The 25,454-nt window shown below is 38.8% G+C and overlaps 2 protein-coding genes across 5 annotated transcripts in view; both read right to left on the reverse strand.

The window, feature by feature from the left end:
• TNFAIP8 (TNF alpha induced protein 8) overlaps positions 1-13,482 on the reverse strand; it is a 65,908-nt gene extending 52,426 nt beyond the window's left edge. Inside the window, exon 1 of the mRNA XM_080573580.1 lies at positions 13,335-13,482. Coding sequence (XP_080429706.1) covers position 13,335 — 1 coding nt within the window. The 5' untranslated portion in view covers positions 13,336-13,482. The remainder of the gene's footprint in view (positions 1-13,334) is intronic.
• Positions 13,483-16,269: 2,787 nt separating this feature from the next.
• The window catches only part of DMXL1 (Dmx like 1), a 90,165-nt gene continuing 80,980 nt past the window's right edge, over positions 16,270-25,454 (reverse strand). For 3 of the 4 annotated variants that reach the window (XM_080573574.1, XM_080573573.1, XM_080573575.1), the window contains 7 exons: positions 24,344-24,404; positions 23,781-23,908; positions 23,525-23,617; positions 22,960-23,051; positions 22,303-22,355; positions 20,393-20,610; positions 16,270-19,967 (listed from right to left, as the gene is read on the reverse strand). In XM_080573574.1, the coding sequence (XP_080429700.1) occupies positions 19,743-19,967; positions 20,393-20,610; positions 22,303-22,355; positions 22,960-23,051; positions 23,525-23,617; positions 23,781-23,908; positions 24,344-24,404 (870 nt within the window). In that variant the 3' untranslated portion in view covers positions 16,270-19,742. Of the gene's footprint in view, positions 19,968-20,392; positions 20,611-22,302; positions 22,356-22,959; positions 23,052-23,524; positions 23,618-23,780; positions 23,909-24,343; positions 24,405-24,680; positions 24,732-25,454 lie in introns of all 4 variants that reach the window. The other variant, XM_080573576.1, reaches the window with a different exon arrangement.

Raw genomic sequence — 25,454 nt, forward strand, 5'->3', positions numbered from 1 at the left:
ATATGCTGTAGTTAACACAAGGAGGTGCTTAATTGATATTCTGAATTACTGTTAGAACTTAACTCTAGGCTACTCAAATAACTTGGCAGCAGGGTTACAGATCTCCGTAATTTTAGCTCTGAAAAACATGTTCTCAATCTGAGCACACTACCTGAGCAAGCATGAAGAGCTGAAAGCTCAGACTTCCTGTGGCTGATAATGAAAGAGGTGCTCTCACTACATCAGCCACTGCAGCAGCACCTTCCCATCCAGACTAAACTTCAATCTCTGAATGGCACATGTGGGGAGTCACTGCCTGTGTTCCCATGGTCAAGCTGTGTTTTACACATAAACGGAGGTTGTAGAAAAATTAAAAAATAATACTTCCAAGAATACACAGAATTGATCCAAGAAGAAATTAATATATGTTCTGCATATAAATTAAAAACTGTTTCCTTTATAAGGCCTAGTACTCTGAACTGACCTGTTTCTTTCTCCTGAGTGATAACAAAATTTCATAAATTCATTATGTGTGCTTTCCCTGAAAACAATATAGACTGGAAAGTTTTAAAGCAGAATAACTTGTGGTTTTCATTAAAGAGCCTTCTCCTCTCTTTGGTACCAGCTATTGCACACCTGTAACACTTTAGCAGCAAAGGTTAAGGGAAGCGATAAGAAACATAAATATGTTCATGTGCATGCAAAATAATCTAAAACAAGTAGAGGGAAGGTTAGAAAATGTAAGCTAACTGTTTTGCATTTCCTTCATTATGACAAAGCAGCTATGAAAACAGCACAAACAGAAAGCTCTGTGTACTTTAAACTCCAGAATAAATATCACTTAGTACTGTTCCTGAAAATAGATTTGTCAAAAGACTGACAGTTAACATTTTGTATTTATAAACATGAGAAATAGGCTAAAATGATATTAACTTTGGATTTCTAAACACTAAATAATGATACCTGAGAACACTAAATAAGATTATGGGAATTCTCTAAACTAGGATAAATTCGGGAGCACGCAGACAAGAAAAACAAAGTGAGACCAACAGAATGCTGCAATTATCTAGGCATTTTTCCAAGAAAATTCAGGGATGAAGTTACATTAAAAAATAAAAAGTTAAAAATAAAAACATACAGTTGTATATCTTGACCAAGTTATTTCAGTCCTATAATGATACAATAAGAGAAGGTAAAAAAATTCTGAGAAGCAATTTAATTTGTAATCCCAAACACTGTAAAGCTTTAAGCGGAGTAACTTCTGTATATTATTAACACAGAGGAGAACACTGTTCAGACAAACTACACTTATTCAATACACAAGTACGTACATGCGGAAACGTAGAGAAACCTGTAAGAACGTGGCATCCTGCAAAAATTAGAAGAAACGCAAATCCTGGGGGGAAAGACATCTTTTAAAGCAATCTTCATTTTATGAATCAATGCAATAAGCCAGTAGTAAAACCAAGTGTCTGAGAACTGTTTCTGTTTATAGGGACATTTAGCTTGGTACGAATTAACTTTTAAATTGTGCTTAAAGGTGGTTGTGTGTTATGTGACAAAAAAATTCCAAACTATACTCCCTATCAAATACTGCCTGTTACTGAAAACGCCTCGTCTAAATGACTGCAAAACACAATAGAAATCAAGCACTTCTATCTGGCAACGTGGAAGAAAGATTAACTAAAACATAAGTCTGATCTTTTTCACTCATGTTGCATGAAATGAGCTTTAACACGTCACAGAGGATGTTTCCACCCACCAGACTGTTCTTCAGCTTGGTTTAGATTTGTTCTAAAGAGTCTCCACTTCAACATCCATAAACGCATTTAACCTGGATCACATAACCAGCTGTACAGCCTCCAGCAATAATTCACTTACACACCTCTACTGTCAATAAAAGATTGAGTGTGCTCGAAGCTGAGCCCGTTTTCCCTTGGTGACAATTACTAGGTCAGCTTGAGCTGCTTTCATCTTCACTCTTCAGCCATCTCTGGGGCTTTTGCGGAGAAGAAAAGCACAGGAAAGACGAACTTTGTACATGTCCTGGATGGAAACAAGAGGAACTGCAAAACTCGCTACTCAGAGTAAACAGCTAATGTACACACAGAGGGATGAAAAAAACAAAAACAAAACAAAACAAAAAAACTTTTCGTTCCCTTTCATTGCGTCCTTCGGTCACAGTATGAACAGTGAGTTCTAACAAGAGGTGCTGTAAGAATAGATGGGTGTTAACTTAATTTGATCTTTCTCTAGCCTGAAAGTTTGCTTCCTTCAGAGCACTGAAAAATAGAGGGTACTAAGGGCAAGCAAGTCTTCCCATAGTTTTTGAATTTCATCTTCTTATTTCACCAGCTTCTGAAAGAATACCTTTATTAATTTATCTTCCAATTTTCTCTCTTTATTAAGTTGTGCTACAGTCAGAAGAAAGTCAGAGCAATGATAAATTGCACTGATTGGCAAACAGCCTCGTGTTTCCCACTTGAAGAGTCAGAAATACTCTGTCCTTGCCTGTTTATAACTAAAAACTGAATTATGCATAAATACCACATAGAGGGGGAAAAAAAAAAAAAGAAAAAAGAGGTTATGGTTTTGAAGCACTTGACTGTGCCATTTTTATTCCCTCAAAACAATCTTGCATTGAAAGTTTAATTTAAGGATTTGGATCCAAGAAGAGAGTTGTTTTTGTTATAAGGTGTCATGCATCAAGTATTACAGAGTAACCGTTCCACAATAATCACCTTCAGACAGACAGCTCTTTCCTGTTTCGATGCTTAATGCATTAAGTTTTCAGATACAGGAGCCTAACTGGTGGACACAACTACCTGGTGCCATGCTCTGCTGCGGGCTCAGCACACACCAAAATCCCCAAAAGCTGAAAGTAACAAGGGCTTGGGAGCCCCCAGTCCTCCCCCAGCACCCACCATTTGCCTTCACTGCCTTCCACACTACACAGCTCTTAAAACTGCCATCAGACAGAAGGGATCCAATTAGGTATACCTGGTCTACTTTTGTCACAGCCCAGGAGATGCTTACTCTACCACCAGGCTGCCCAGACTGACAGAGATGGACGTGCCAGCCAGGGAAATGCCATCAAATTGCTACTTGAGAGCTATTCGCTCCTCGTGCAGACCCATTTACATGATCTGGTTTTCTGCTGCTTGCAAAGGACTGCCACACCATGGTTGGATGACTGGCACTGGTGACAGGACTGAGTGGTCAAAGATGCTCTGAGGCCTTATGTAGAAAATAGGGCTTTTGAACTGAAAATTTGCTTTTCATCTGAAAATTCTTGCAGGGTCTAACAGGTCTTTGCATGTCTATTTTTTGAGAAATATTGTTTTCCTTGTGCTTTCTGTTAAAAAAACGGGGTGAGAGTCACATGGGGGTTATCCAGTGTACATTGGTTTCCACAGCTCTGACTGTGGAGGCCTTCTGCTAGCTAGACATACAGCTTTCACCAAGCAGCACTCACCCCGCAGTCTGAAACTTTTAATTACAACACAGTAAGGTATAAACAATCTTAAGGCACTCTATTTTCATGGGTACCCTTTAGCAACATGAAGCACCTGAATAAATTGCCTCCAAATTAGCCAGGCACAGAAGTGTCGCCCTTGAGGGGAACTGTGTGAGTGGAATTTACACGAGCAGAGGAAATCAGGCAAGTGGTAGCAATTAACAACATGCTCACGTCCCTCAGTGTGCAGTACAGCCTAGGAACTCACACTTAGCCACCCAGCTGGACCCAGCTGCCCCATCTGACACTGGAGCATTGCTAAAGGTTGCTCCAGGTGGGTGACCACAATCCTGTGACACGTGTGAAGGCCTTGCACAGCACTTATCTGGTGCACAGCCCACTGCCACCACGATATCCTGGTGGTTGTGCTCCAGGTGTCCCTGTGCTGCAGGACACCTCCCTGGCTGCTGACCCTCACGGAGAGCCGTGGCCCCGCCATGAGCCCTGGGCCATGGTGCAGACAGTGCGACGGCCTGCTCGTCCCCACACAAGCACAGGCATCACGATGGGCGCTGAGACGTGTGCTGGCTTTAAAGCCCATGTGTCATCTCAACATTTTTGCCTGTGGAATTCCCCAATTCCCCTTTTCTGCTCATATCCACCCAAAGCAGAAACAGTATCTAGAAAAGCTTTAGTTCACTGTCTCTACTGCTTTTTCACAGCAGGGCCTTGCATCCCTGTGCGCAGGAAAGATCTTCACTGCCAGGTACTTTTAGACTGCCACGCTTCTGCAGCACAAGAGGCCTTTGAGAAAGACACCTCTTTTCTGCCCGTCACTGCTGCCGAATGGTTTTGGTTATCCTTAGGTTACGCTGCTGTGGTGTTATGCAGCTTTTCATATCAAGGAAAAAAAAAAATCTTAAACATACCTGAGGTTTTTATTTTAGGTCTTTCATTTTTATTCTCAAGAAGTCCATTTAAGCTCCTTTATACTTCTGCTTCTTATCACTATTCCAGTTCTGGATCAAGTTCTGAATTCACTCCTCCCAGCTAATTATTTAATTATCACTTTGCCCATCTGTTTATCTGTCCATCAATGCATTTATTTCCCTCAAGACACAGAACGCCTATTTCCAGGCTTGTGCTACAACCTCTTTTACAATAACATGGTTGTAAGGCAAGCAAAGGCAAAACTGGTCATAACCACACTTTTAGCTGTGACTTCTTTTCTCAAACACAGTTGTAAAACTAATATATTGCTAAATGGTGCATGCTGTGTTTAAGCTTGACTAGTACAGAGTTCTGCTTTATTACCATTTTAAACTTAACTCTCAAAGTCCACTGTAATGATACACTCTCCTTCCCCAAACTGCCACCCAATGCAACCTCTTGCACTTAAATAGAGAAGAGGGTTGTTTTTGTGACATGGCTTCCTGTGTACACAACAGCAGCACACGCTTTGTTTTTAGGCCCCTTCTCCTGACAGATTTTATACATCTGAAATGTTGGCTTCCCCTCAGTTGGACCCAAACACTCAGAAAAGATTTTCAAAACACCTTGCTCTACAATGACTGAAACCTAAGACATGGCTTGATACATAGAAACGGACAGTTCTTGTAAAACAAGATCCTGAAAAATAAATCCTACAGAACGTATGCTTGCATAAAGGTGCTAAATTTTAAACAACCTATTGGAAAATGACCATGCTGAAATTCTGTAGAAGTGGAAAAAAAACAACAAAACTACAGGGGAAAAAAAAATCTGCAGATAGCTCATTAGAAACCACAGTAAACTGAATCACAGTTTTTTGGGATGGCAGATCAGACGGCCAGTACTACACAAACTGCAGTTAATGGTCAGGGCCATATTCTGTGTCCTTCATCTTTTGATGTCACCTGGAACATGCTTTCAATAGATGCTTTCATCTCTTTTCATGTGCTCTCTCCTATTCAGCCTACTATTTGCAGTGAAAGAACACCTCAGAGAAATAAGTAAAGAAAATGTACACAGTACTTGGCTACCTTCCGCTGAGTTCACATTTAGCACTCATTCTCATCTGCTCCCTGTTGCCCTCCTGGCATCACCAGCAAAGCTCTCGTTTCTGGTGACTCACAGCTATCCACCTCTGTGTTCAGAATCACTTGTACAGCAAATACCACCAGTAAAACTGCACAAATGCATTTGGTGGCAATCAGCATACCTTCCACTTCACTGACCAGCGTGGTGTTCTGCAGACCAGCACAACACAGATTGACAGTTTGTATTAGAGAGATTTCCCTGCAATTCAAAGATTAGGGCAAAGGGTAACAGTTTTAAACTGAAAGAGGGTAGATTTAGATTAGATGTGAGGAAGAAATTCTCCACTCAGAGGGGAGTGAAGCACTGGACCAGATTGCCCAGAGAAGCTGTGGATGCCCCATCCCTGGAGGTGTTCAAGGCCAGGCTGGATGGGGCTTTGAGCAACCTGGTCCAGTGGAAGGTGTCCCTGCCCATGGCAGGGGGATTGGAAGTAGGTGGTCATTAAGATCCCTTCCAACCCAAACCATTCTATGATTCCTTGATTAATCACGTTTCTGCCATTATTCAATGCTACATGTAACTTTTAAAAAATTTTCAAAAGCTTCCAAGCAAAAAAGGATTTACAAAGCTCTTAAAAAAAAAAAAAAGTTAATCCAATACATCAAAGTGCTACAGTGAACATTTTAATGGATAACAAATTAAGTCAATGTACCCAGAAATTTTGAATTTATATAAGGTAGGAGATAAGACCTTGATGTGAAACTCATGGAAACAGAGAAGTATCATGTAAACCATTTTTAGAACACCTTCAAATGAGAAAAAATTCCACCTACCAATATATTGTCAAATGCTTGGAAAAAAAGGGCTGACAGCTAGAAAAAGTATCAAGATTTCCATTACACTGATTATAGTAACAGAACTGTATTATCTTATTTCACGACATTATTACATCAGACAGGAGGCTAAAGGATTCTGTCATTTAGCCACTTTATTGTTATTATTAAGTGCTACTCAGTGATAGAAGAAAAAGAAAACAGTAGTCAAACAGAGGAAAAAGACATTAATTTCCCTTCAATGTGTTTAAATCATTTTGAAACATATATATATAATACATATAGTATATTTCCAAGTACATTGAAAAACACGGGAATACATTCAGAACAAATTTGCTACACTCATCCTGAATCCACTTGAGACTTCAGCAGGAGAGATCCCTACGGATGAACTGCACATTTTTAAAAAGTTGTTTTTACTAACTTATACAAAGCAAAAGAGGAAAAAAAATAGATATCTTTAACCTGTCATCTCACCAGTGCAGATCTGTCCTTCACCTCAAATGCAACAGTCAGTTTGTATCACAAGGTTAACATAAAAATATTAGATGGCAGCTTCTAGATTTTGTTACGTAAATAATGCAGCATTTCAAGGACAGCGAAGACAAAAAAAGCACTTGAGCCATATTATTCCATATTTCACTGTAATAATAGCCATAACTACACAGCTAAAGCTAAAGGTTATCAACTGCCTCTTCCAACTTGACTTGTAAATTTTTGAATAGCTAAGCAGAGTCCTAAAACAAGCTCTGCTTTGTCTCTCTTGCTTTACCCTCTATTTATATTTCATTTCTCCTCTCTGTATTCTTTGCAAAGGACTTCTGTTTTTTATCGTATAATAATTTAGTCCTACATGCCCCTAAAACACCCATTTCTGTTTCCAAAATCATTCCTATCATTCCAAAACGAGTGCAGTTACAAGTGCTAGTGGTAGTATAGATAAGACTACGTCTGGACTACTTGAGACAGGTATTATGTCAATATAAAATCAGCAATTAAAACACATCACTGAGCATGAAGCTCTAGGGACGTCGACAAACTACCCTCAGAAGTGGATTTTTCTTTCAAATAAAAACTCTGCTGTATACTCTGTTAGTATTCATAAAAACAGTTCTGTAGACAGGAAGATGAGAAAATTTTAAGCAATATCAGTGTCTATTGACTAAACACGTGAAGATGACCTGGAATTTTGAAAAAAAATAATTTCTGATGAACAATTTTTCTTAATTTTTTTTTTCACCTTGCAAAGAAGCATGAACTACAAAAGTCACTTGAAGCCCAGCTGGTAAAACACAGAATTTGTGGTGCCAGCTGGGGAGGAAGGATGTGGGACAAGCTGAAGATGGGCAAGGGTTTCTCAACAGGACTTGAAAATTACTTTAACACACAAGGACTACGCACATACATGAAACAAATTCTCTTCTACCAAAAAGTCTGTAAGGATACCGTAAATGACCACATATCTAGCCAGAAATACTCTAAACTGGCTTAACAATTACAACTTAACTACAGGGTATTTAACTAGACCCTTGTCTATATTTTCTTACACCTGCACATACTCAGTACTTGGAGAGTACCACCTGCAGCAGCTAAGACAGAAAATCAGAGGTGACCTCCAATATCAATTAGCATTTTTCTACAAGCTCAGTATTTAAGTAATCCACAATCTGAAAACCATTTTGGGACAGACGTAAAGATAGGGGTATATTTTAGCCACATCTAACATAGTTTGTATTAGTTAACCACAATATAGAGAGCTCTAAATACTGATTGTTTCATGTAAAACTGCAATGCTTTATTATTAGTAACTGACATAACAACTTCCTCTTCTTTCCTCAAAGCAAAGAAGCACCAAAAACCCCTGCAAAACTACTTGTATAAAAATAAAACTAAAATGTTTTCAGTGAGTCAAATAGCAATTATTCACTTCTGACACTGACAAAAAGTTGAATTGTATTTTAGGAGCCCTTTGTTATTTATGTCTAACAGGAAAAAGGCCTTCTGCTTAATAGAGGACCATTTATGGATAAAAATGAGCTGCTGGCTAACACACATTTTGAAATCTGATAGTCACAAGAAGAAAAAAAAAACAAGATTTTTTCCCTACCCTGACTGTGATACTAATGACTTAGTTATACCTGAGATTTGCCCAGACCTGGAGGAAGCACGAAGGTAGATTTTGTTTCTTTTAGGACTGAGTGAGAGCAGTGATGTGTGGATGTCTGGAAGGCTTGGTAACAGAGTTTTGATGGAGAACAGTCCTGATCACCTGAAATCTGGTTTAATTTCAGGATTTCTGGATTAACTTCCAGAATTCCTGTTGTACTTGCACATAAAATACTTTCTTCAGATAAATATAATATTCTGCAGTAGTCCCAATATATTTTTGATAGGTCAGTATTACCTACAAAAGTCAAAGTGGTTGCCATAGCTATAAGAGAACTGGGTCCAGTACCAGTTTATTTCAACTTGAAACTACAGGGAAATTAATTTTCATGGAGAACCAGAATGCTTACAGACATTATATTTTCTAATCAATTATTGAAATGTGTTAGCATTTTTTTGATAAATTCCACTTTAACATGTTTTTGAACAAGACTATCTCCTTCTTGCGCACTTTTTTCCCTCATAGGTAAAGTATTTTCTTTCTTGTTAAATACACTAATATTTAACACATCTTCCAAAACAGCCAATTTGATAAAATTGTGTGTGTTATAGCTATGCTGGACAGAATGGAGGGCTTCAAAACCAGTTAGTGGTAGCCACAGTTTTTTTTTTTTTTTTTTTTTTTTTTTTATTTCCTGCACAAATATGTATTCAACTTCAAAGTTCAAGAGACAAAGATCTTCTAAATCATCATGTGCAGGTATGCTTTCTCAGCACAGACCTCATTATCCCACTTCTCAGTACCTTCCAGTTTAATTTATTCTATCCTTTTCCATGTATTGACCACACTGAGGAATAACATGGACTATGGTTATGTGTTTTGCTTCAGTTCAACTATTTATGGTGGACAATCTTGAATATATCTGAGCCCCAGCAACTTCTGTAGACAAAGCATCACATAAGACAAACTACACTGTTCTTAAAAAAATTTGACTAGCATAACGTTAATCTGTAAATATGAAATGAAGATACTATAAGAAACTAAGGCATATATAATTACAAAGTATCAAACACTAGTCACTGTTCTTTAAAAGCTTGCTTTGTTATCCAGTTTCCTGAATTGCTCTCTCAAGATCAGCTCCTTAGAGCAGCCACAGCATTCAAACACACTCCCATAAAGCTGTGCTGTTAAAGCAAAAATAAAGTTACAATGAAGCCTTTCACCGTGGAAAGAAAAAAAAAAAAAAGAAAAAAAGACTGTATTTACTTCAGATAGCTAATTTCGAACAATCGCCACAAAATAATAATTCAGCTACTGACCTCAGTAATAAATATAGAATTCCTATGTCACACAGCATTTCCACTGGTTAATTCTGAATTCTGGGACCTCCAGACACATGCTAAATGGACCAAGTATTCCCCTGTGTATGCAGCCAGAGCCCAGCCCATTGCTCACACAAACCTCCTCCAGATGATTTAACAACTATCACTCACATCCCAACATGCACCCAAGTAGCTACCATTAGAAAACAATGCACCAGCCTGATTTCTGCAGGATAGAGCTGGTGTATTCTTCACCGTGTTATTCCATAAAGAGGAAGAAAACACTGTGTTTTGACAAGTATGCCATATATCTTATATGCCCAAAGTCATTACAGTTCAAGTAAGTCGTAAGAGTGGAAAGTTTTGTTGATCCGATCATAGAAGCTGAATTTCACAACTAAATGTTTTCAAAATTTAAAAATACACTGGAAGAAAAATGTGACCTTAGATTAAACCAATCGCACTTATTACTAAAATTCACCTGTTAGGAAATATGCTTTCATTTAATGAGAAAGCATTAGATAAAATGCAAATTTTAATAAAGATACCTTCTTTACCTTAATCCTTAGCATGTATCTTAACAACTTATCAATGCCACCTAATGATTTTATCATCTCAGAGGTAGGTAGCACCTCTAAAGTCACCCTAACATCTCTGAAGTCCTTGTAAGGTTTGATCAACATCTGAGACAGTTTTTACCCTCCTTCTTACCCTCCAGGGCTCTAAACAAGTACAGAACTGAAATTAACAAAGAGTCTTATCTTGCATCCTATAAAGGGCATGCATTTTATCTGATATCTCATCTCATACACCTATCTTACTAAATTCAAGGCCACTGTGGAAATCCCACACTTTACCAGAGTGACAGGAAGCGAGAAGTGGTATTTTGGGTTTAAATGATGTTTTGAATGACCCGTTCAGAAAACAGCACCTGAAGCACATGCTTCTAGTTTAAATGCAGTATTCTGCACTCTTCCCCTTCTTTGAGGCTCATTAGAGATGCTAATGAAACTGGCACATGCTCTGCATATCACATACCTCGATCTCAGGGCACAAAACCCAAACTCCTCAGCAGAGGGTGAGGTCAGTCGATGCTCAAGTTAAAAAAGGCAGATCTGGTTTGAGCAAAGCATTGTGTGAGAAGGGAGCAAAAGAACTTCTGGTGAAACTTCTGGCTACTTAGCTTAACTGCCAAAATGCCATCTTAACTTCTTTGTGACCACACGTAACATTTATTCCAGGTCTTGTGATGTGAGGATGCTGGAGGCAAAGGGAAATAAACAAACCATAACTAATTTGAAGCCATAGCCACTTTCTTTGATTGCAAAGCCAGTCTCAAATAAAGATGACCAGACCTTCTGCTACATCATAGCTGAGAAAGGTTGCAAAAAGAGAAAAGAAAATACAAAGGAACACCAACCCTAAAGAAGTCCCTAAGTCATCTGCCATTAACTCTCCAGCTCTAGGAGCACAACATTCTCTACATCGATCTTCCAAACCACAGACAAGAGAATTTGTTGAATTGTGGTACATATCGCGGGAATGTATCCTGAGGCATGTTCAGACCTACCTTACATACAATCTTCCTGTATTTTTCAGTTATGTTTTCTTTTGCTCATCTGACCAACCTGATACACAAAACCTAACTTAAAAAGAATAAGAAATCTGTCATTTTGGGACGATGAAAAGAAAGTAGTTTGCATGGTCTACCTAACAGAGGAAAAATACAAACAAACAAACAAAACAAAGAAACTACACAGGGTGTAAAAACAAAACAAAACAACAAAAAAGGAGGAAAGAAAATACAGTCCAAATGCCTTGTATTGCATCTCTCCGATGTAGGCAGCCATAAACACAATTTAACCAGACAGTACTCCTAAGCAGACAGAAACTACTCCAATGCCATAACAACTGTTGAAAACAAACTTCCAACAATTTAGATTAAGCAGGTAATTTAGGTGAATTATAAGCAATGCTAAAATCACCACAAATATCACTTAGTGACTTTTTTAACCTTTTTAGGTACCTTTTTTGTTTGGTCCGTTCAGGTATAAGAATGACTTTTAAAAAAAATGAAGGGAAATTCTGGGAAAAAAACTATTAAGAGATGAACTTAGAGGGAACAGTAGCAATTTAGAAGAAAATTTATCATACAGATGTAGCTTCTCTCAAACCAGCTACTGTTTACATACCTTACTTTGTTATTCAGTACTTTTGTTGTTTGTATAAAAACAATCCGTAGGGACAGGCTACCTGCTTTAAAGACTATCAGGCATTCTACCAACCTCTTGAAGGAGCTGTCTTGACAAACTGAAATCAGAAGTTGACCAAGGCTGAGATTCCTCAACCATCTGATTGTTTCCTCAGTCATTTGAAACAGCAGTTATTATTCCTTACCTAATGGCAAGTATTTAAAGAAAACTAAAAATAGGCAAATTAAGCCACAAAGTTCACTGACATCGAGGTTTGGCCAGATTACGCTAGTTACTATTTAACGGAAGTGAGCGGCTTCCTGTCACCGAGGCAAACAGCGAGCAACTTCCATTTCGAGCCTATGCATTTGCGCTCCTCCACAGGTCTGCACCGTAACTTTGATGATTTTCCACATACGCTTGCTTCCCGGTTAAATAAACAAATAAGTGTTATAGAACATTTTATTTCCTTCTTCCTGCTTCCAATCGTGTTCCAAGATCACCAATTTTTCCTTCCCAAAAAAGTTCTTGGACTTCCTTCCACTGCACATCTCTTCCACTCTGGACTTCTTCTCCTACCAGGCCCTGTTTAGAGTCTCAACAAACTTTTATGCGGCTTATTTGACAGAAGCAGAAAATGCTTCTGACCTCTTAGGAAATGGACTTCTGAGAGAAGCAATGAACGTGTAGACACCTTCATCTAGTACCTGAGTAGGTCATTCCATAAAGGAGGCTTTTTTCTTCTCCTCCACATTTTAAAACGAGACAAAGATAAAAAGGCATTCTGTTCATTTAACACTTGGTACGTGCTTACTGAATGTAAAACTCTGATGCCTGGAAACACAAGGTGTTACCTTTCTGTCCCACCAACATGGGAGCGACCTAAGTTGGCAGGATGAGGAATGGAAGGGCCATCAGCCCAACTCTCAACCTGTGGCGACTGAGTTGGGTGGGACGGTGTGTGCAAAGCAAAGCAGTGCAGGGAGCAAGGTGAGTGCAGATGGGAACATCACTCGGGCTGAGTTTGCTTTACCGGGGCACACGCCTGGCCACACGTAACTGAGGACGCACACCTCTGCAGGCAGACAGACCTCCGGAACGGGAGGTCTGGCTACCCAGCCTCCTAACAGGCAAACCCCATGCTGAAGCGTACTCTGTCTCCTCGATCCGCACAGGACTGGAGCCCCTTTTACCTGCACTTCTGCTGGTGGTACTCCAAAGCCAAACCCACCCCTCCCAAAACCAGCACCTCCACGGCAGCTGCGACGAAGACCTGCCCCGCAGCTCGGCGGGTTTCTGCGCGCCCGGCACAGCCGCCCTGCCCTCCCTCAGCTCCGGGACCCGTCCCAGCCCGGCGCCGGGGCCGGTTCGGGCGGCGGAGGCGAGGCGAGGAGGGGCCGGGGTCCCGGCTCTCGGCACACTTACTCTGGGGGCGCGAGGGTGGCGGCGGCGGCGGCGCCTCCGCGGGGCTGGCGGCGGGGAGCGGCGGGAGCGGCGCGGCCGAGGCGGTGCGGGCGTGGCTGAGGCGGCCCCGGCTCCCCGCGGCGTGGGGCGCGGCAGGAAGGGGGGCGGCCCTGCCTCCGCCCCGCCCGGCTCGGCACGGCTCGGCCCGGAACCGCTGCTGATCCCTGTGGGCAGCCGGGACGGGATGGGAGGGTCAGCCACCACAAGTTAATAAAAGAAGTCACAGCATATGGTGGTTGGTGGGCAGCGGGCACGGCCCCCCCGGGGTAGGTGGTGAGGGGAGAAGAGTGGTCACACACGCCTGGCTTGGTTCGGTGGAAAGCAGGCTCCTGGGGTGCTCCTCTGTGCAGTGCTTCACCAGAGGAACGCCACAGGAGTTACTGCTGTCGAACAGCAACCTCCGGGTGAAGTCATGCCTTTGTTCTGCTGCGCTCCACAGGGAGGTGTTTTTAATTTTGGCAGGAGCTGGCTGCCTACCATTTAATTATTTGAGTGGGAACACACATATCTCTTTTCTAGAAATGAGAAAATTGGAGAGTTAAGAGTTCCTTAAGACCTTCACAGCCTTTCTAATTTAAATTAGACGTGTACTGTGGGAGCTGACTAGGAAAGGTGCCCTCCTAGATCTGTTGCTGGTGAACAGAGAGGGTCTCCATGGGTGGCTGTCTTGGCCATAGCACCCATGAAGTAGCTGAGTTTAAAATCTGTGTTGATAGGAGGAAAACTGCCACCAAAAACTTCAACCCTGGATTCAGTGAGAGCAGACTTCAGGCTGCTCAGGGAACTGCTCAGTAAGGTCCCCTGGGGAACTGCTTTTTGAGTCATCTGAGTCCGTCAGTGCTGGTCAGTTTTTAAGTGCCACCTCCTATGAGCACAGGAACAGGCAATTCCAAAATGCTGGTAGTCAAGCAGGCAGGGCAGAAAGTCCGCCTGACTGAGCAGGGATTTTCTAAAGCTTAGGCAGAAAAAGAGTTTGTCCATTGGAAGTGAGGTCAGGAGACATGGGAGGACTACAGAAATGCTGTTTGCCTTTGTAGGGAAAAAATTAGCATGGCTAAAGCTCAGAGTTGACACTGTCCATTACTGCAGGGGACCATATAAATGGCTTTTTTTTGAGCATATTAACAGCAAAACGAGGACCAGAGAAAATATTACTCTGTTACTTCATGAGGATGGTCACCTCAAAAAGAGGGACACATTCAAAGCAGAAAAGTTTATAACACCCTTCACCTTCAACAGTGATTATGAGCTCTGACGGAGACAAACTCTATGGGGCCTGATGGGGTTCATCCCAGGTTACTCAGAGAGCTGGTCATCATGAGACTCTCTTTGCTGTTTTTGAATGGTCTTGGGACCATTCCCAGTTGACTGGAAGCTGGCAAACATTATTCCTATTTTCAAGAATGGCAAGAAACACGACCCTGGTAATTACAGGCCTGTCTGTCTCACTTCAGTTATGGAGAAGATTATTCAGGGAGTTACTGAAAAACACCTGAGAGACAATGTGGTCATTGGTCATAGCCAGTCACAGGTTCATGAAGGGGAAGTCCCGTTTAAAAAAAATTAATTTCCTGTCATGACACGATCACCCACCTAATTGACCAAGGGAAGCCAGTTGATATGACCTTTTGGATTTCAGCAGAGCTTTTGAAATTGTACCTTTCTGGAAAAAATGTCCAGCATACAGCTAGACAAATACATAATCTGATGGGCTTGAACGGTTATAGTAAATGGGGTTACTAAAGGCAGGCAGACAGTCAGTAGTAGGGTTCCCCAGGGCTCCATTTTAGGGCTGGTTCTCTTCAATGTTTTCATAAGTGACTTGGATGCAGGACTTGAATATGTACTAAGCAGGTTTACAAATGATGCTAAACTGGGGGGAACGGTTGACTCCCTTGAGGGTATCGAGGCCTTGCAGAGAGATCTTGGCTAGTTAGAGAGCCTGTCAATCACCAACAATACAAAGTTTAACAAGTACTGGATTCTGCGCCTGTGAAGGGGCAACCCTGGTTATACATACAAACCAGGGGAAAATAGGCTGGAGAGCAGCCCCATGGAAAGGCAGCTAGTGGTTTTGTTTGACAGCAAATTGAACGTGAGCCAGCAGTGTGTTCTGGCAGCCAGGAGGGACAACTGCACCTCAAGTAGTGTATGCAGTTTTGGGCATCACAATAGAAGGAGGACATAAAACTATTAGAGTGCAACTAAAGTATGGCAGGAGAGCAACTAAGATGGTGAAGAGCCTGTAGGGTAAGACATAAAAGGAGCGCCTAAAGTCCCTTGGTTTGTCCAGCCCAGAGCAGAGCAGGCTGAGGGGAGGCCTCATGGCGGCCTGCAGCTCCCTCACGAGGGGAGCGGAGGGGCAGGCGCTGAGCTCTGCTCTCTGGGGACAGCGACAGGACCCGAGGGGACGGCGTGGAGCTGGGACAGGGGAGGGTCAGGCTGGGTGTTAGGGAAAGGTTCTGCACCCAGAGGGTGGTCGGGCACTGGGACAGGCTCCCCAGGGCAGGGGCCATGGCCCTGAGCCTGATTGAGTTCAAAATGTGTCAGGACAACGCTGTCAGACACATCGTTTGATTTTTGGGTGGTCCTGTGTGAAGGCAGGAGTTGGACTCAGTGATCCTTGTGGATCCCTTCCACAATATATTCTATGATTCTAGTTTTTAAAAAAAAGTGATCATTACCAAGGAGAATGACAGGATGGACCATGCACTGAGAAGTAAGACTTAAAAAGAAGGCAACTGATAGTTAAATAATGTGCTACACTTAAAATATGACATCAGAAAGCTAATGTGCAAACAAAGCTAAGGCATTAAAATAAAATAAAAAAGGCAAGAAGATTAAAAAAGTAGATTTTAGAGCTAGAAATGGGGAAGAATAAAACACCAAGAAACTTGGTAAATCAGTATCTTTATTTTATAGAAAGTATTTGATCAGTGTGCTGAACCTGCCATTAGAGGCTGTTTTGCTACTTTTAGTAAAAATAAACATTTGAAAAATTAACTTGGAGAACACATCCAGGCTCCAAGCTTATTGTCTTTTAATCACGGTTGCTTGTTTTCATACCTATTGCAACTAAGCTAACATTGGGTGCTCTTAGGAGGAAGGGAGCAGTACCTAATGTAGAATATCCCCAAAAGTTTTTTTTCTTGCAAGCGGTAGCGAGGTTCCTAAAACACATCAGAACACATAAGCTCAGCTTGTGCCACATCAGCGTGGTACAAAATCTAAGTCTATTCCACTCGCCATCCTTCTCATGAACATTCTGCAATATCAGCTGTCAGCTGAGAATTATCTGTTTTGCAAGTCACAAAGCAAGTCAGTTTAAGTACCCAGATGGCCAGAGTTTAACTCTCACATTAATGAAGTAATAGTGAGGAACTTGGATCACAAATCTGCTTGAAGTAACCAAATCAATTAACAACACAAGTTTGAAAAACTGATCGCATTATGTATTACTACATGGACAAACACAAGTCACAACTGCTAGTCTATGATATTTAAAAGAGACATTATCAACTCGGTTATTTTGTTATGGGATTATTGGAGATTAAACACTGGGAAGTGTAAATTTTAAGTTCAATTTCTGCATACAGCTACCACATTCATAGAACCCTCGGTAGCCACTAACAACCTTCTGACTTACTTGCATAGCAATAGGAAGAAAGTACTAATTGCTGGAAAGACAAATTGGTGGAAGCTGTTGAAGAAACAGCTAGACGAGTTTCGAGTTCAATTTTTCCCCAATGGCTTGATTTAAAGTTGAGAATGTCCCTTTAAAAAGTTTCAAATAGAACAGAATTTAACTCATCCATTGATTCCATCATTACAATAAAGCTACCAATAAAATGACTTACCACAATTGTTAAACATCAGTTAACATTATACAAGCATACAACTGATTTGTAAAGGAAGTAGCAGCAACATGGAAATCTAGAAGGTTGACTTTCTGCATGATTTATTGGAAATATTATGAAGGTGTGGGCAAATACATAGTGATTTTACATAATTTAGTTTTGAGAATAGCTTATGGTAACTATAAACATTATTGAAGATGCCCGCTCATAGTCATTACTTTTCTGGTATAAGCATAAGTTTTCCAGGATATTCATAGTGCAGCTCAATTCAGAAGAATGACAACATTGTATGTCTTGGCAAATTCCACATAAAATCGTATCGATTAGCTCACAGATGAAAAGACGGCTTTTTTGTGAATGCCAGTACAATAAAACAAGCTTGAAATATTAAAGCTAATGAAATATCTATCTATCTATATATATATTTAAGGACAAAACATCAAGGACATCATTATACAATGTTGCCATAGTTTTGCACATTTTTCCTTTTCTGAATATAACTTTGTTAGTTCAGTGGTTGCATAAAACTAATGCACGTATATAAGCGGCTACAAAGTCAGGGTTTCAGTTGATTCTCTTAAGGAGTGTCCTACTGGTAACTCCATGGTTTTCCTTCTTTAATAGGAACAGAGGTTATTAGAAACTCAGTCACTGAGCAGATATGACATATTGGGCAAGTCTGTTCTGTAAGGTGGTGTCACTTTTCGTCAGTCACTTTTCTGGTCCATCACTGTACTTAAACTGTTTTAGTATCAATTTGATTTCAATCAATAACTAAGTGTTGTGGAAGAACAATTACAGTTGAACCACTGAACAGCTGTACCAGTTCAAAATGCTGTCACAATGTTTCTTCATGGCAAAGTATTCACATTCTTTTTATTGCACAATTTGAAAATTCAGGTTATGTGCATAAAAACCTTCATAGTGTTTGCACTGCAACTTGCGAAACATACATTTAAAATGACCTTAATACAATTTACAAAATCTTTTTAAACAATTTTATATTCTTAAGATAAAAGCATCCTGAGAATGTTACAAAGTTCATTTTACAAGCCCTTCACTTCTACTATGCTTTATTTATCCCCATAGTTCTAATCTGACAAGTTTATCTTACAATTAATATCTTGGTGCTATATTTCACAAAATATCTTTTAGCAAAAAGTACACCATTGGCATTCAAGTAACCCAGCCTCACAACTAATTTACAAATTAAACCTTTGTCAAGCTCTCAAGTTTTGAATCAGGTCAGGAAAAATAAACCAAAATACTTACAGAAAAAGTTTTTAGCTGACTAAAAAAAATGTAAAGGCTTTGTGCATTAATATTTTGGTCAAACATTTAAGTTATGCAGTTTAATATTTTGGCAAAAAAATCCATCTAGCCTTTTCAATATACCTTTCCTTTCATTTTAAACCAGATGTAAACACACAGTACAAAGAGTGACAGTATTGAAGTACTTTGCTGTTAAACTTTTTTTCCTTTTTACTTTTTTAAAGTATTTAGGAAAAGCAGACAAACAAGAACATAAGTGCTAAGAAGGAACTGAGTATCTTTGGGCTAAATAAAGTCTTACTGGAAAAAATGTAAAAATAAATTAGTTTTTTTTTTCCTCTACAGACATGCAAATAAATATTCTTTGAAGAAATTCTAATGCCATATCCTAGAAGTAGTATCTTCCTGTACTTTTTTGATCAAGACTAAATCTTCATAAATAATCTTGACAATTTTAATAGGAAGATATCCATTAATATTTACATATTTTCGTAAAGGGAGTGTTCAGGCTTAAAAATATATTTCTTTTTTAAAAGCTAAGTCTGCCATCCTGATGGCAATGAGTCAAGCTATAGAACAGAAGACAAGTTACACAATGTCCTTCAGTTTCTTATACCCTATATCAGAGGAAAGAGACCAAGTGAGTTAAAGAGGTATACAGCCTGGATTCCAGGAATGGAGACAGACAGCGGCTCATATGAATGTTGCACAGCCAGCTTCCGATACACTAGGAGTATCTAACTAAAATAGGCTTTGCTTCTTTTCCAGATATAGGTATAAATTTATATTAATGGCCAACTACACAAATTAATGAGAGACAGTTATAGTTGCCACAGTGAAAGAGTAAGGTTATTATCTAAGGTTCCTATCTGGATCTGCTGTCAGAAAAAGTCCAGGTGTTGGTTATAAAGGCCATGCCCAGATGGTAAACTCCTGGTGGGAGTGTAACTACCTAAAAGGAGGAGTAATCCACTTCAGCAACATCTTAGGAAAATTATAAATATATAATTCAGAGTCCTGGATAGCTTTTATTTTAGGCAACAATCATAATCTGAAGGACCTTGTTAATCTTTAAGGCATCAGTGCATATGGGATTAAAAGCTCCAGGTAATAAATATGAAAACAAAAGCATCTTTGTGGCACGAGCTATCATTATATATCTGCTTTGTTGGCTAGTTTCAAGAAAAATATTTTCAGAGATGGCTGAAGGGGAATGTTATACACTGTACTGAGAAAAATATTAGATCATAAACTTAACATCATTTTTTAACACTTCATTAAAGGGGCTGAATCTATCAGGCAAGATTCTCATCTTTACTGTTCCATCAGCACCACAGGAGAATATGTGATTTGCTGGTCCTGTCTCAATTTGCATGACTCCTGTCCCAATGTTTCTGAAGAGTGACTGCCGAGCATGCTCATTGATGAAAGTGTGAAGAAGACTAAATGTAGACAGACTCCATACCTGAAAAAGCATCAAAGCATCAATCTCTCATAACAGTAATTACCATGATCTTAAGTCACTAATATCTCACTCGTAATGAGTCACAGAAAAATTGGAGTGAACTACGTTCTGCATTCATCTTTCAGACACTAATTACAAAAGAAAAGATATGTAGCAATCTGCAATTACATGGTTACAGAATATTAATATTCATTCTATATACTGAGAAATATATTAGATGACTAAGGTAAGATTAACTGAGGTACTAAGATTACTGCAAGGTAAGACTAACATTTCATAAGTAAAGTACTATATGTGAAAATGAAGGATTGAGAACAAATGCAGAATATATGATCTCTGATTATTCCACACTTACGCATGGTGCCTTTTTATTAATTTACACATTATCATCTCTACCTCTCTGCTCCCTCCCTCTTATTAAATACCTTTATGTTGCCTTCAGCAGATCCTGTGACAAAATACTCTTCTGTAGGATCAACAGCAATTGCTTTGACTGGAGAATCATGACTTTGGAGTAATTGTTGCTGCTGTTTTTGGCGGAGGTCAATTATACATGTGAAGCCTTTTCTGCCTCCAGAGATTAAGAGCTGATGTTTTGGAGCATATGCTAGAACAGTTGCTCCGCTGTCATGACAGATGAAAGCTGAAAGCCAAAGTAATTTAAATAAATACACTGTACTAATGTTAATTTGTCATGAACCTCTAATAGTTCAACACAGTAACAAGAGTGGCTTTGAAGCCACAATCCAGCTGACCACAGCCAGCCTACTTAATGCAGTACAATATATGTATTTGAAGCTGGGTTTACATCAGACATCCTGAGGTTGTACTATTGCCAACTGAAGCAGTTATAATCTGTGTGGAAGAAAAATCATACCCTTCTTCCTGCCCCTGTGTAATCACAAACTATTAAGCCTTGATCAGAAACAGGTACTTTTCAAGTTCTCTAGCAACTATTATTTCAAGGCATATTTCCTATACAAAACGTCCTCCTGAATTACTTGACCAGATATGACAATAGTTTCCACTGGCTATTTTACTTTAGATTTGCTGGTTTACAGATTTGGATATGTCTACTCTTCCAAATGAGTAGAAGTAAAAGTAAGATTAGTTATCAGAACAAAGCTCAGTATGTTTGAGACCAGATGCTATAAATCCTAATATGTTAATATATTGTACCTGTGATTCAAAGGGTTCTCTAAATCTATGTTTTGAAATTTCATGCACCTCATATATAATGCCTAAGCATTTACCAGACTTCAGTTACAAGGAGTTCACAACTTCACTCTCTCAGACTAATCCTGTGTTTCAGACATGGGAATTTTTTTTTCCACTGCAACAAAATATTAGTAATAGAAACAATGAAACCCAGCTAAATATTCATTACATCTCAAAAAGCATACTTACAGGAGTAATTCTTCCGAAGTATTTTTGTAAAGCTGTATCCACACACACCCAGAAACCATTTAAAACATTCCACAATATATTTGGCATAATACATAGAATAAAAATGACTGGACAATCTTTGAAAGCAAAGATGCACTGTGTATTTAACAAATATAGTAGTGAGCACATCTTTAGAAGTTATACTCTGAAAATTACTATATGAGATCTTATTTGTATATTTGCTTGTCAAATCTATTCATAAAAATCAATGCAGATTTCCTAGAAAATGTGGCGTATTTATTCATGTACATAACTTCAGAGAACCATTTCATAATCATGGTTTCTGAGTGTAAGATTCTAACTGAGGCAATGAAATATGTTACAGTTCTTAAAAAGCATGTCCACTCATATTCTTCAAACAGATAATATATCTAGAAGTGTTTAAAGCTATCTTTATAGTACCATTATTTGATCTAATGCTTAGTGTTGAGTGGGGCCTCTCTGACTTATGAGCACAGACACAGCCATAGGAACCTGGAGCTGAAGAATGTGTATGCATATCCATGCAAACACAACTCTGGTAGCTCTGGAAAAAAAAAACGTGGTTTTTACAGCTTTATAGTTATCGTTTTCTAAATATGTTAGTCACTATAAAAAAAAGTTTTATTCAGTCTTAAAAAAACACAACAGATGTCTGGCTTTCAGGGATTGCACTAGTGGTGCAAAGACGGAAGGTATGCAAAGGAAGGTGTTCATGTCCATGAAACCATTTATATATAGTCTTATATCATTTCTCAATAACCTGTTTTTAGATTCCTGCTGATGCAACTACGTGGGGCAGTGAAAGATGTTCTACTAGTAGTATTAAAACTGCTTTCCACAGTAACTTTTCCATAAAGACAGGTATTTTTACTGTGATCAAATATTTTGCTCGTTGTATTTTACTTACCATGCACCAAGCTATTTGTAGGTGAAACCAAAGTATCCCAAAGACAAATATTTCTGTAGAAAAAAAGAATTTTAATTCAATGCCAAATGTGCTTAAATGTTTTGAACAACTGGATGAAGTCTTATGAATCTTAGAAAAACTGTTTCAGGCATAAAGCATGGAAAAAAAAGCTTTAGAAGTTATTAATTTTGAGCAGACCCCAATTTACCTTCCTAGTTACACATACACTGGAAGAACATGCCTGCTACACAATCATTCTACTACCACTTATTGTCATAAAGGATTCATATTGAGATTACAATTTTTTGTAGCTGAATGTTAGCAATTCTTGCTACTACTTCATCCAAACCTAAGAAAAGCGTTAACTGAAGAGCTACACAGAAGTACTTAAGTCTGTAAAAATACTTTAAGACAGGTTCATATGGAACATGAACAGAGGTTTTGTGCCTCCTACGTACCTTCAGTAAGCAAATAGAATTCAGGAGTAAATATTGCTTCTCTCTACCTCTCACAAAGAGGTGAGGAAGTATGCACATTGCTCTTAAACTGCCTAAGGAGAATCACCAAAAAGCTGAAGCAGAACGTGGCGAGGGGGAAGAAAACATGGTACCATTTCATTTTTACACATTATCAGAGCAGCAATTAATAAGTTGTTACCTATTGTCAGAAGACAATCCTGCTGTTGCTATCAAAGATGATGAACTGATGAAAACGAAGTCATTGGCTGTTTTGTTATGACACTGCCAGGTCTGAAAAAAGGCAGTTTAGAAATAATTAATTAAAAAAGAAACAAATATTGTGTAAACATGAAAGCTTAAACTTCCTCAGGAAGGTGGGTTGTTTGAAAACCACTTTAAAGCACACAGGACATAAGGGTACATGTATACCTTCTGATACTGTTAATTTTTCATGGAAGTATACTTTCCATCCAGTCCCCCTTTACTGATTATTTAACAACTGTTGGTTATTGATAATTCTCAAGGAACATTAAAGTTATTTCAGTTATGACATTGCAACTCCTACTCTACAACTTCAGTAGTATGATTAGAATTTGAGTATTTGTCTGTCAAATGAACTACAGAATAGCAACAATGTATTATTAAATCTTGATTAATACGGGTTTATCAGTACAATCTTTGCTCAGTCTTAACACGTCTAAAGAGGCAAGGAAATAAAAGAGTACAACAGAAGTTAATGGAAGCAAGTTTAGTTTTCTGCTTACCAAATATGGTTTTGGTGAGGTTCCAGTAAGTGGGCAGCATTTCCAATTTGTTTGATATAAGCTTATATACCCATCAGCATCAACAATTCCAAACTGAAAAGAGATAAATTGTAAATATGTATGTATATGTTACAGAGAAATTATCTCCCACAATTCAGAGAAGATACTTGAGATTGGAAGAATACGATGCTTCAGCTAATTTACAACTTGTTTGAGGAAAGAGAATAGCATAAATACAGAAGCATCCTCTAGTTACCTTATTTCCTTGGTAATTGAACCTCATTCGAGTTACCCTTGAGTTGCCACCAGACCGAAAACAAGTGATTTGCTGTGCATGACCCCATTCAAACATTCTTACGCTACCATCTTGAGCACCTGTCAGATCTGCAAAAGAAAACATTTAACTGACTTTTCGCAGGCATCCCTGTAGTTGAGCAGGAAGGTTTCTTCCAAAACATTAAGAAACCTCACATCAGCTCACAAAATCCTCAGAACAGTTAAAGCCATAGCATCTGTCACGGTATCCAGCATACTGTAGTATGGGTGACACTGAAATTTAAACCCATGCTATTCAAACCTTATTGAGCTCTACATATTTATTATTCAACAACTATATTTAGATGGTTCTGAAATACGAAGCTATTTACTTGTTGATACTAATGTAGCTTTATCCTTCTATCCTTCATGCAAGTCAAAATAACAAGAAATACAATACTCATTTGATTTAAAAAATCATTGTTTCCAAAGGCTATTCTGTAGTGTATAAACTTTACATAACTTTTATATAATCTGCAGTTATAAAAAACACACTGAACTTACAATATGGTAATGTTGGATGAGAAGCCATTCTTCTGACATTATTAATAGCCTTCTTGAGCATCTGTTTAATACACAAAATAATAGAAAAAATTAAAACCCACCATTGAACAAAAAACTTACTGAACTAGAATAATTATTGATGGCAGATGATTTGTTTCCTATCAAAATTCCTACTGAAAGTAAGTACTATTTTTAGAAATTCAGACAGAAGTCAGTTTCTTCCAGGACTAGCATAGATATTAATACTTTTGTGGCTTTATACATGTTGGAAAATATTAATCTTTGCTTCAGAGACTTATGGATCCAAATATAAACACTCCTCAGACTGCAGTCTTACCTCTTTTCTTGCCAATTCCTTTCTGATTCCATTAAATTTATTGGAATATTCCTGAATATTGTAAGATAAGCAAGAGAGAGGCAGAAGCATGTAAAGAAAGAGGTAAACAAACTTTAACAGATGTAAAAAAAATAGGAGGGAATATATTAGTTCAAGTCTAGTTAATTTATTGTCATTGACTGAAAAGTAACTTATCTGTGGCCATCCAGAATAAGCAACATACCTAGTAACTGGTTAATCAAATGTTATTTAAAAGCATTTACTAATTTTGCAAATACAGATCCAACAGATTTTCAGCAACGCTTTGGTTCCAAAAATTCCAAACTTTTCTGTAAGATACATTACCAAGAATGCTGTTTATCCTTATAGGCTTACTTAATTCCTCACTGTGAAGGTTTCAGGACTGGAGACATCAGACAATTAAGATTAAAACCACATCAAATTAAGTGAAGTCCAATCCACAATACCCCAACTGGAAAGACAATGTGGGGACTTCTCATCAGGGAAATGCATCTGGATTTTCCTTGCACGCCTCTTCCCTTCTTTTCTTTGACTATATGTCAGAGTTTAGTCTTCATTCTTTTATTTCTTGTCAGTTCTCCTCAAAAGCATCAGGCAATTTGGAAGATTTTTTCCTCAGAATTGTTGGATTTATCTTACTCATGCATGTGTTATTTATTTGAACATTCATGAAAGAAAATAGCATAAATTCACATTCAGGCCAGGTGTTAACTTTAAACGATAAAAGTTTGTTGACAGAGACCTCACTTTCAA

The sequence above is a fragment of the Anser brachyrhynchus genome, assembly GCF_964034855.1.
Source record: "Anser brachyrhynchus genome assembly, chromosome: Z".
NCBI lineage: Eukaryota > Metazoa > Chordata > Aves > Anseriformes > Anatidae > Anser > Anser brachyrhynchus.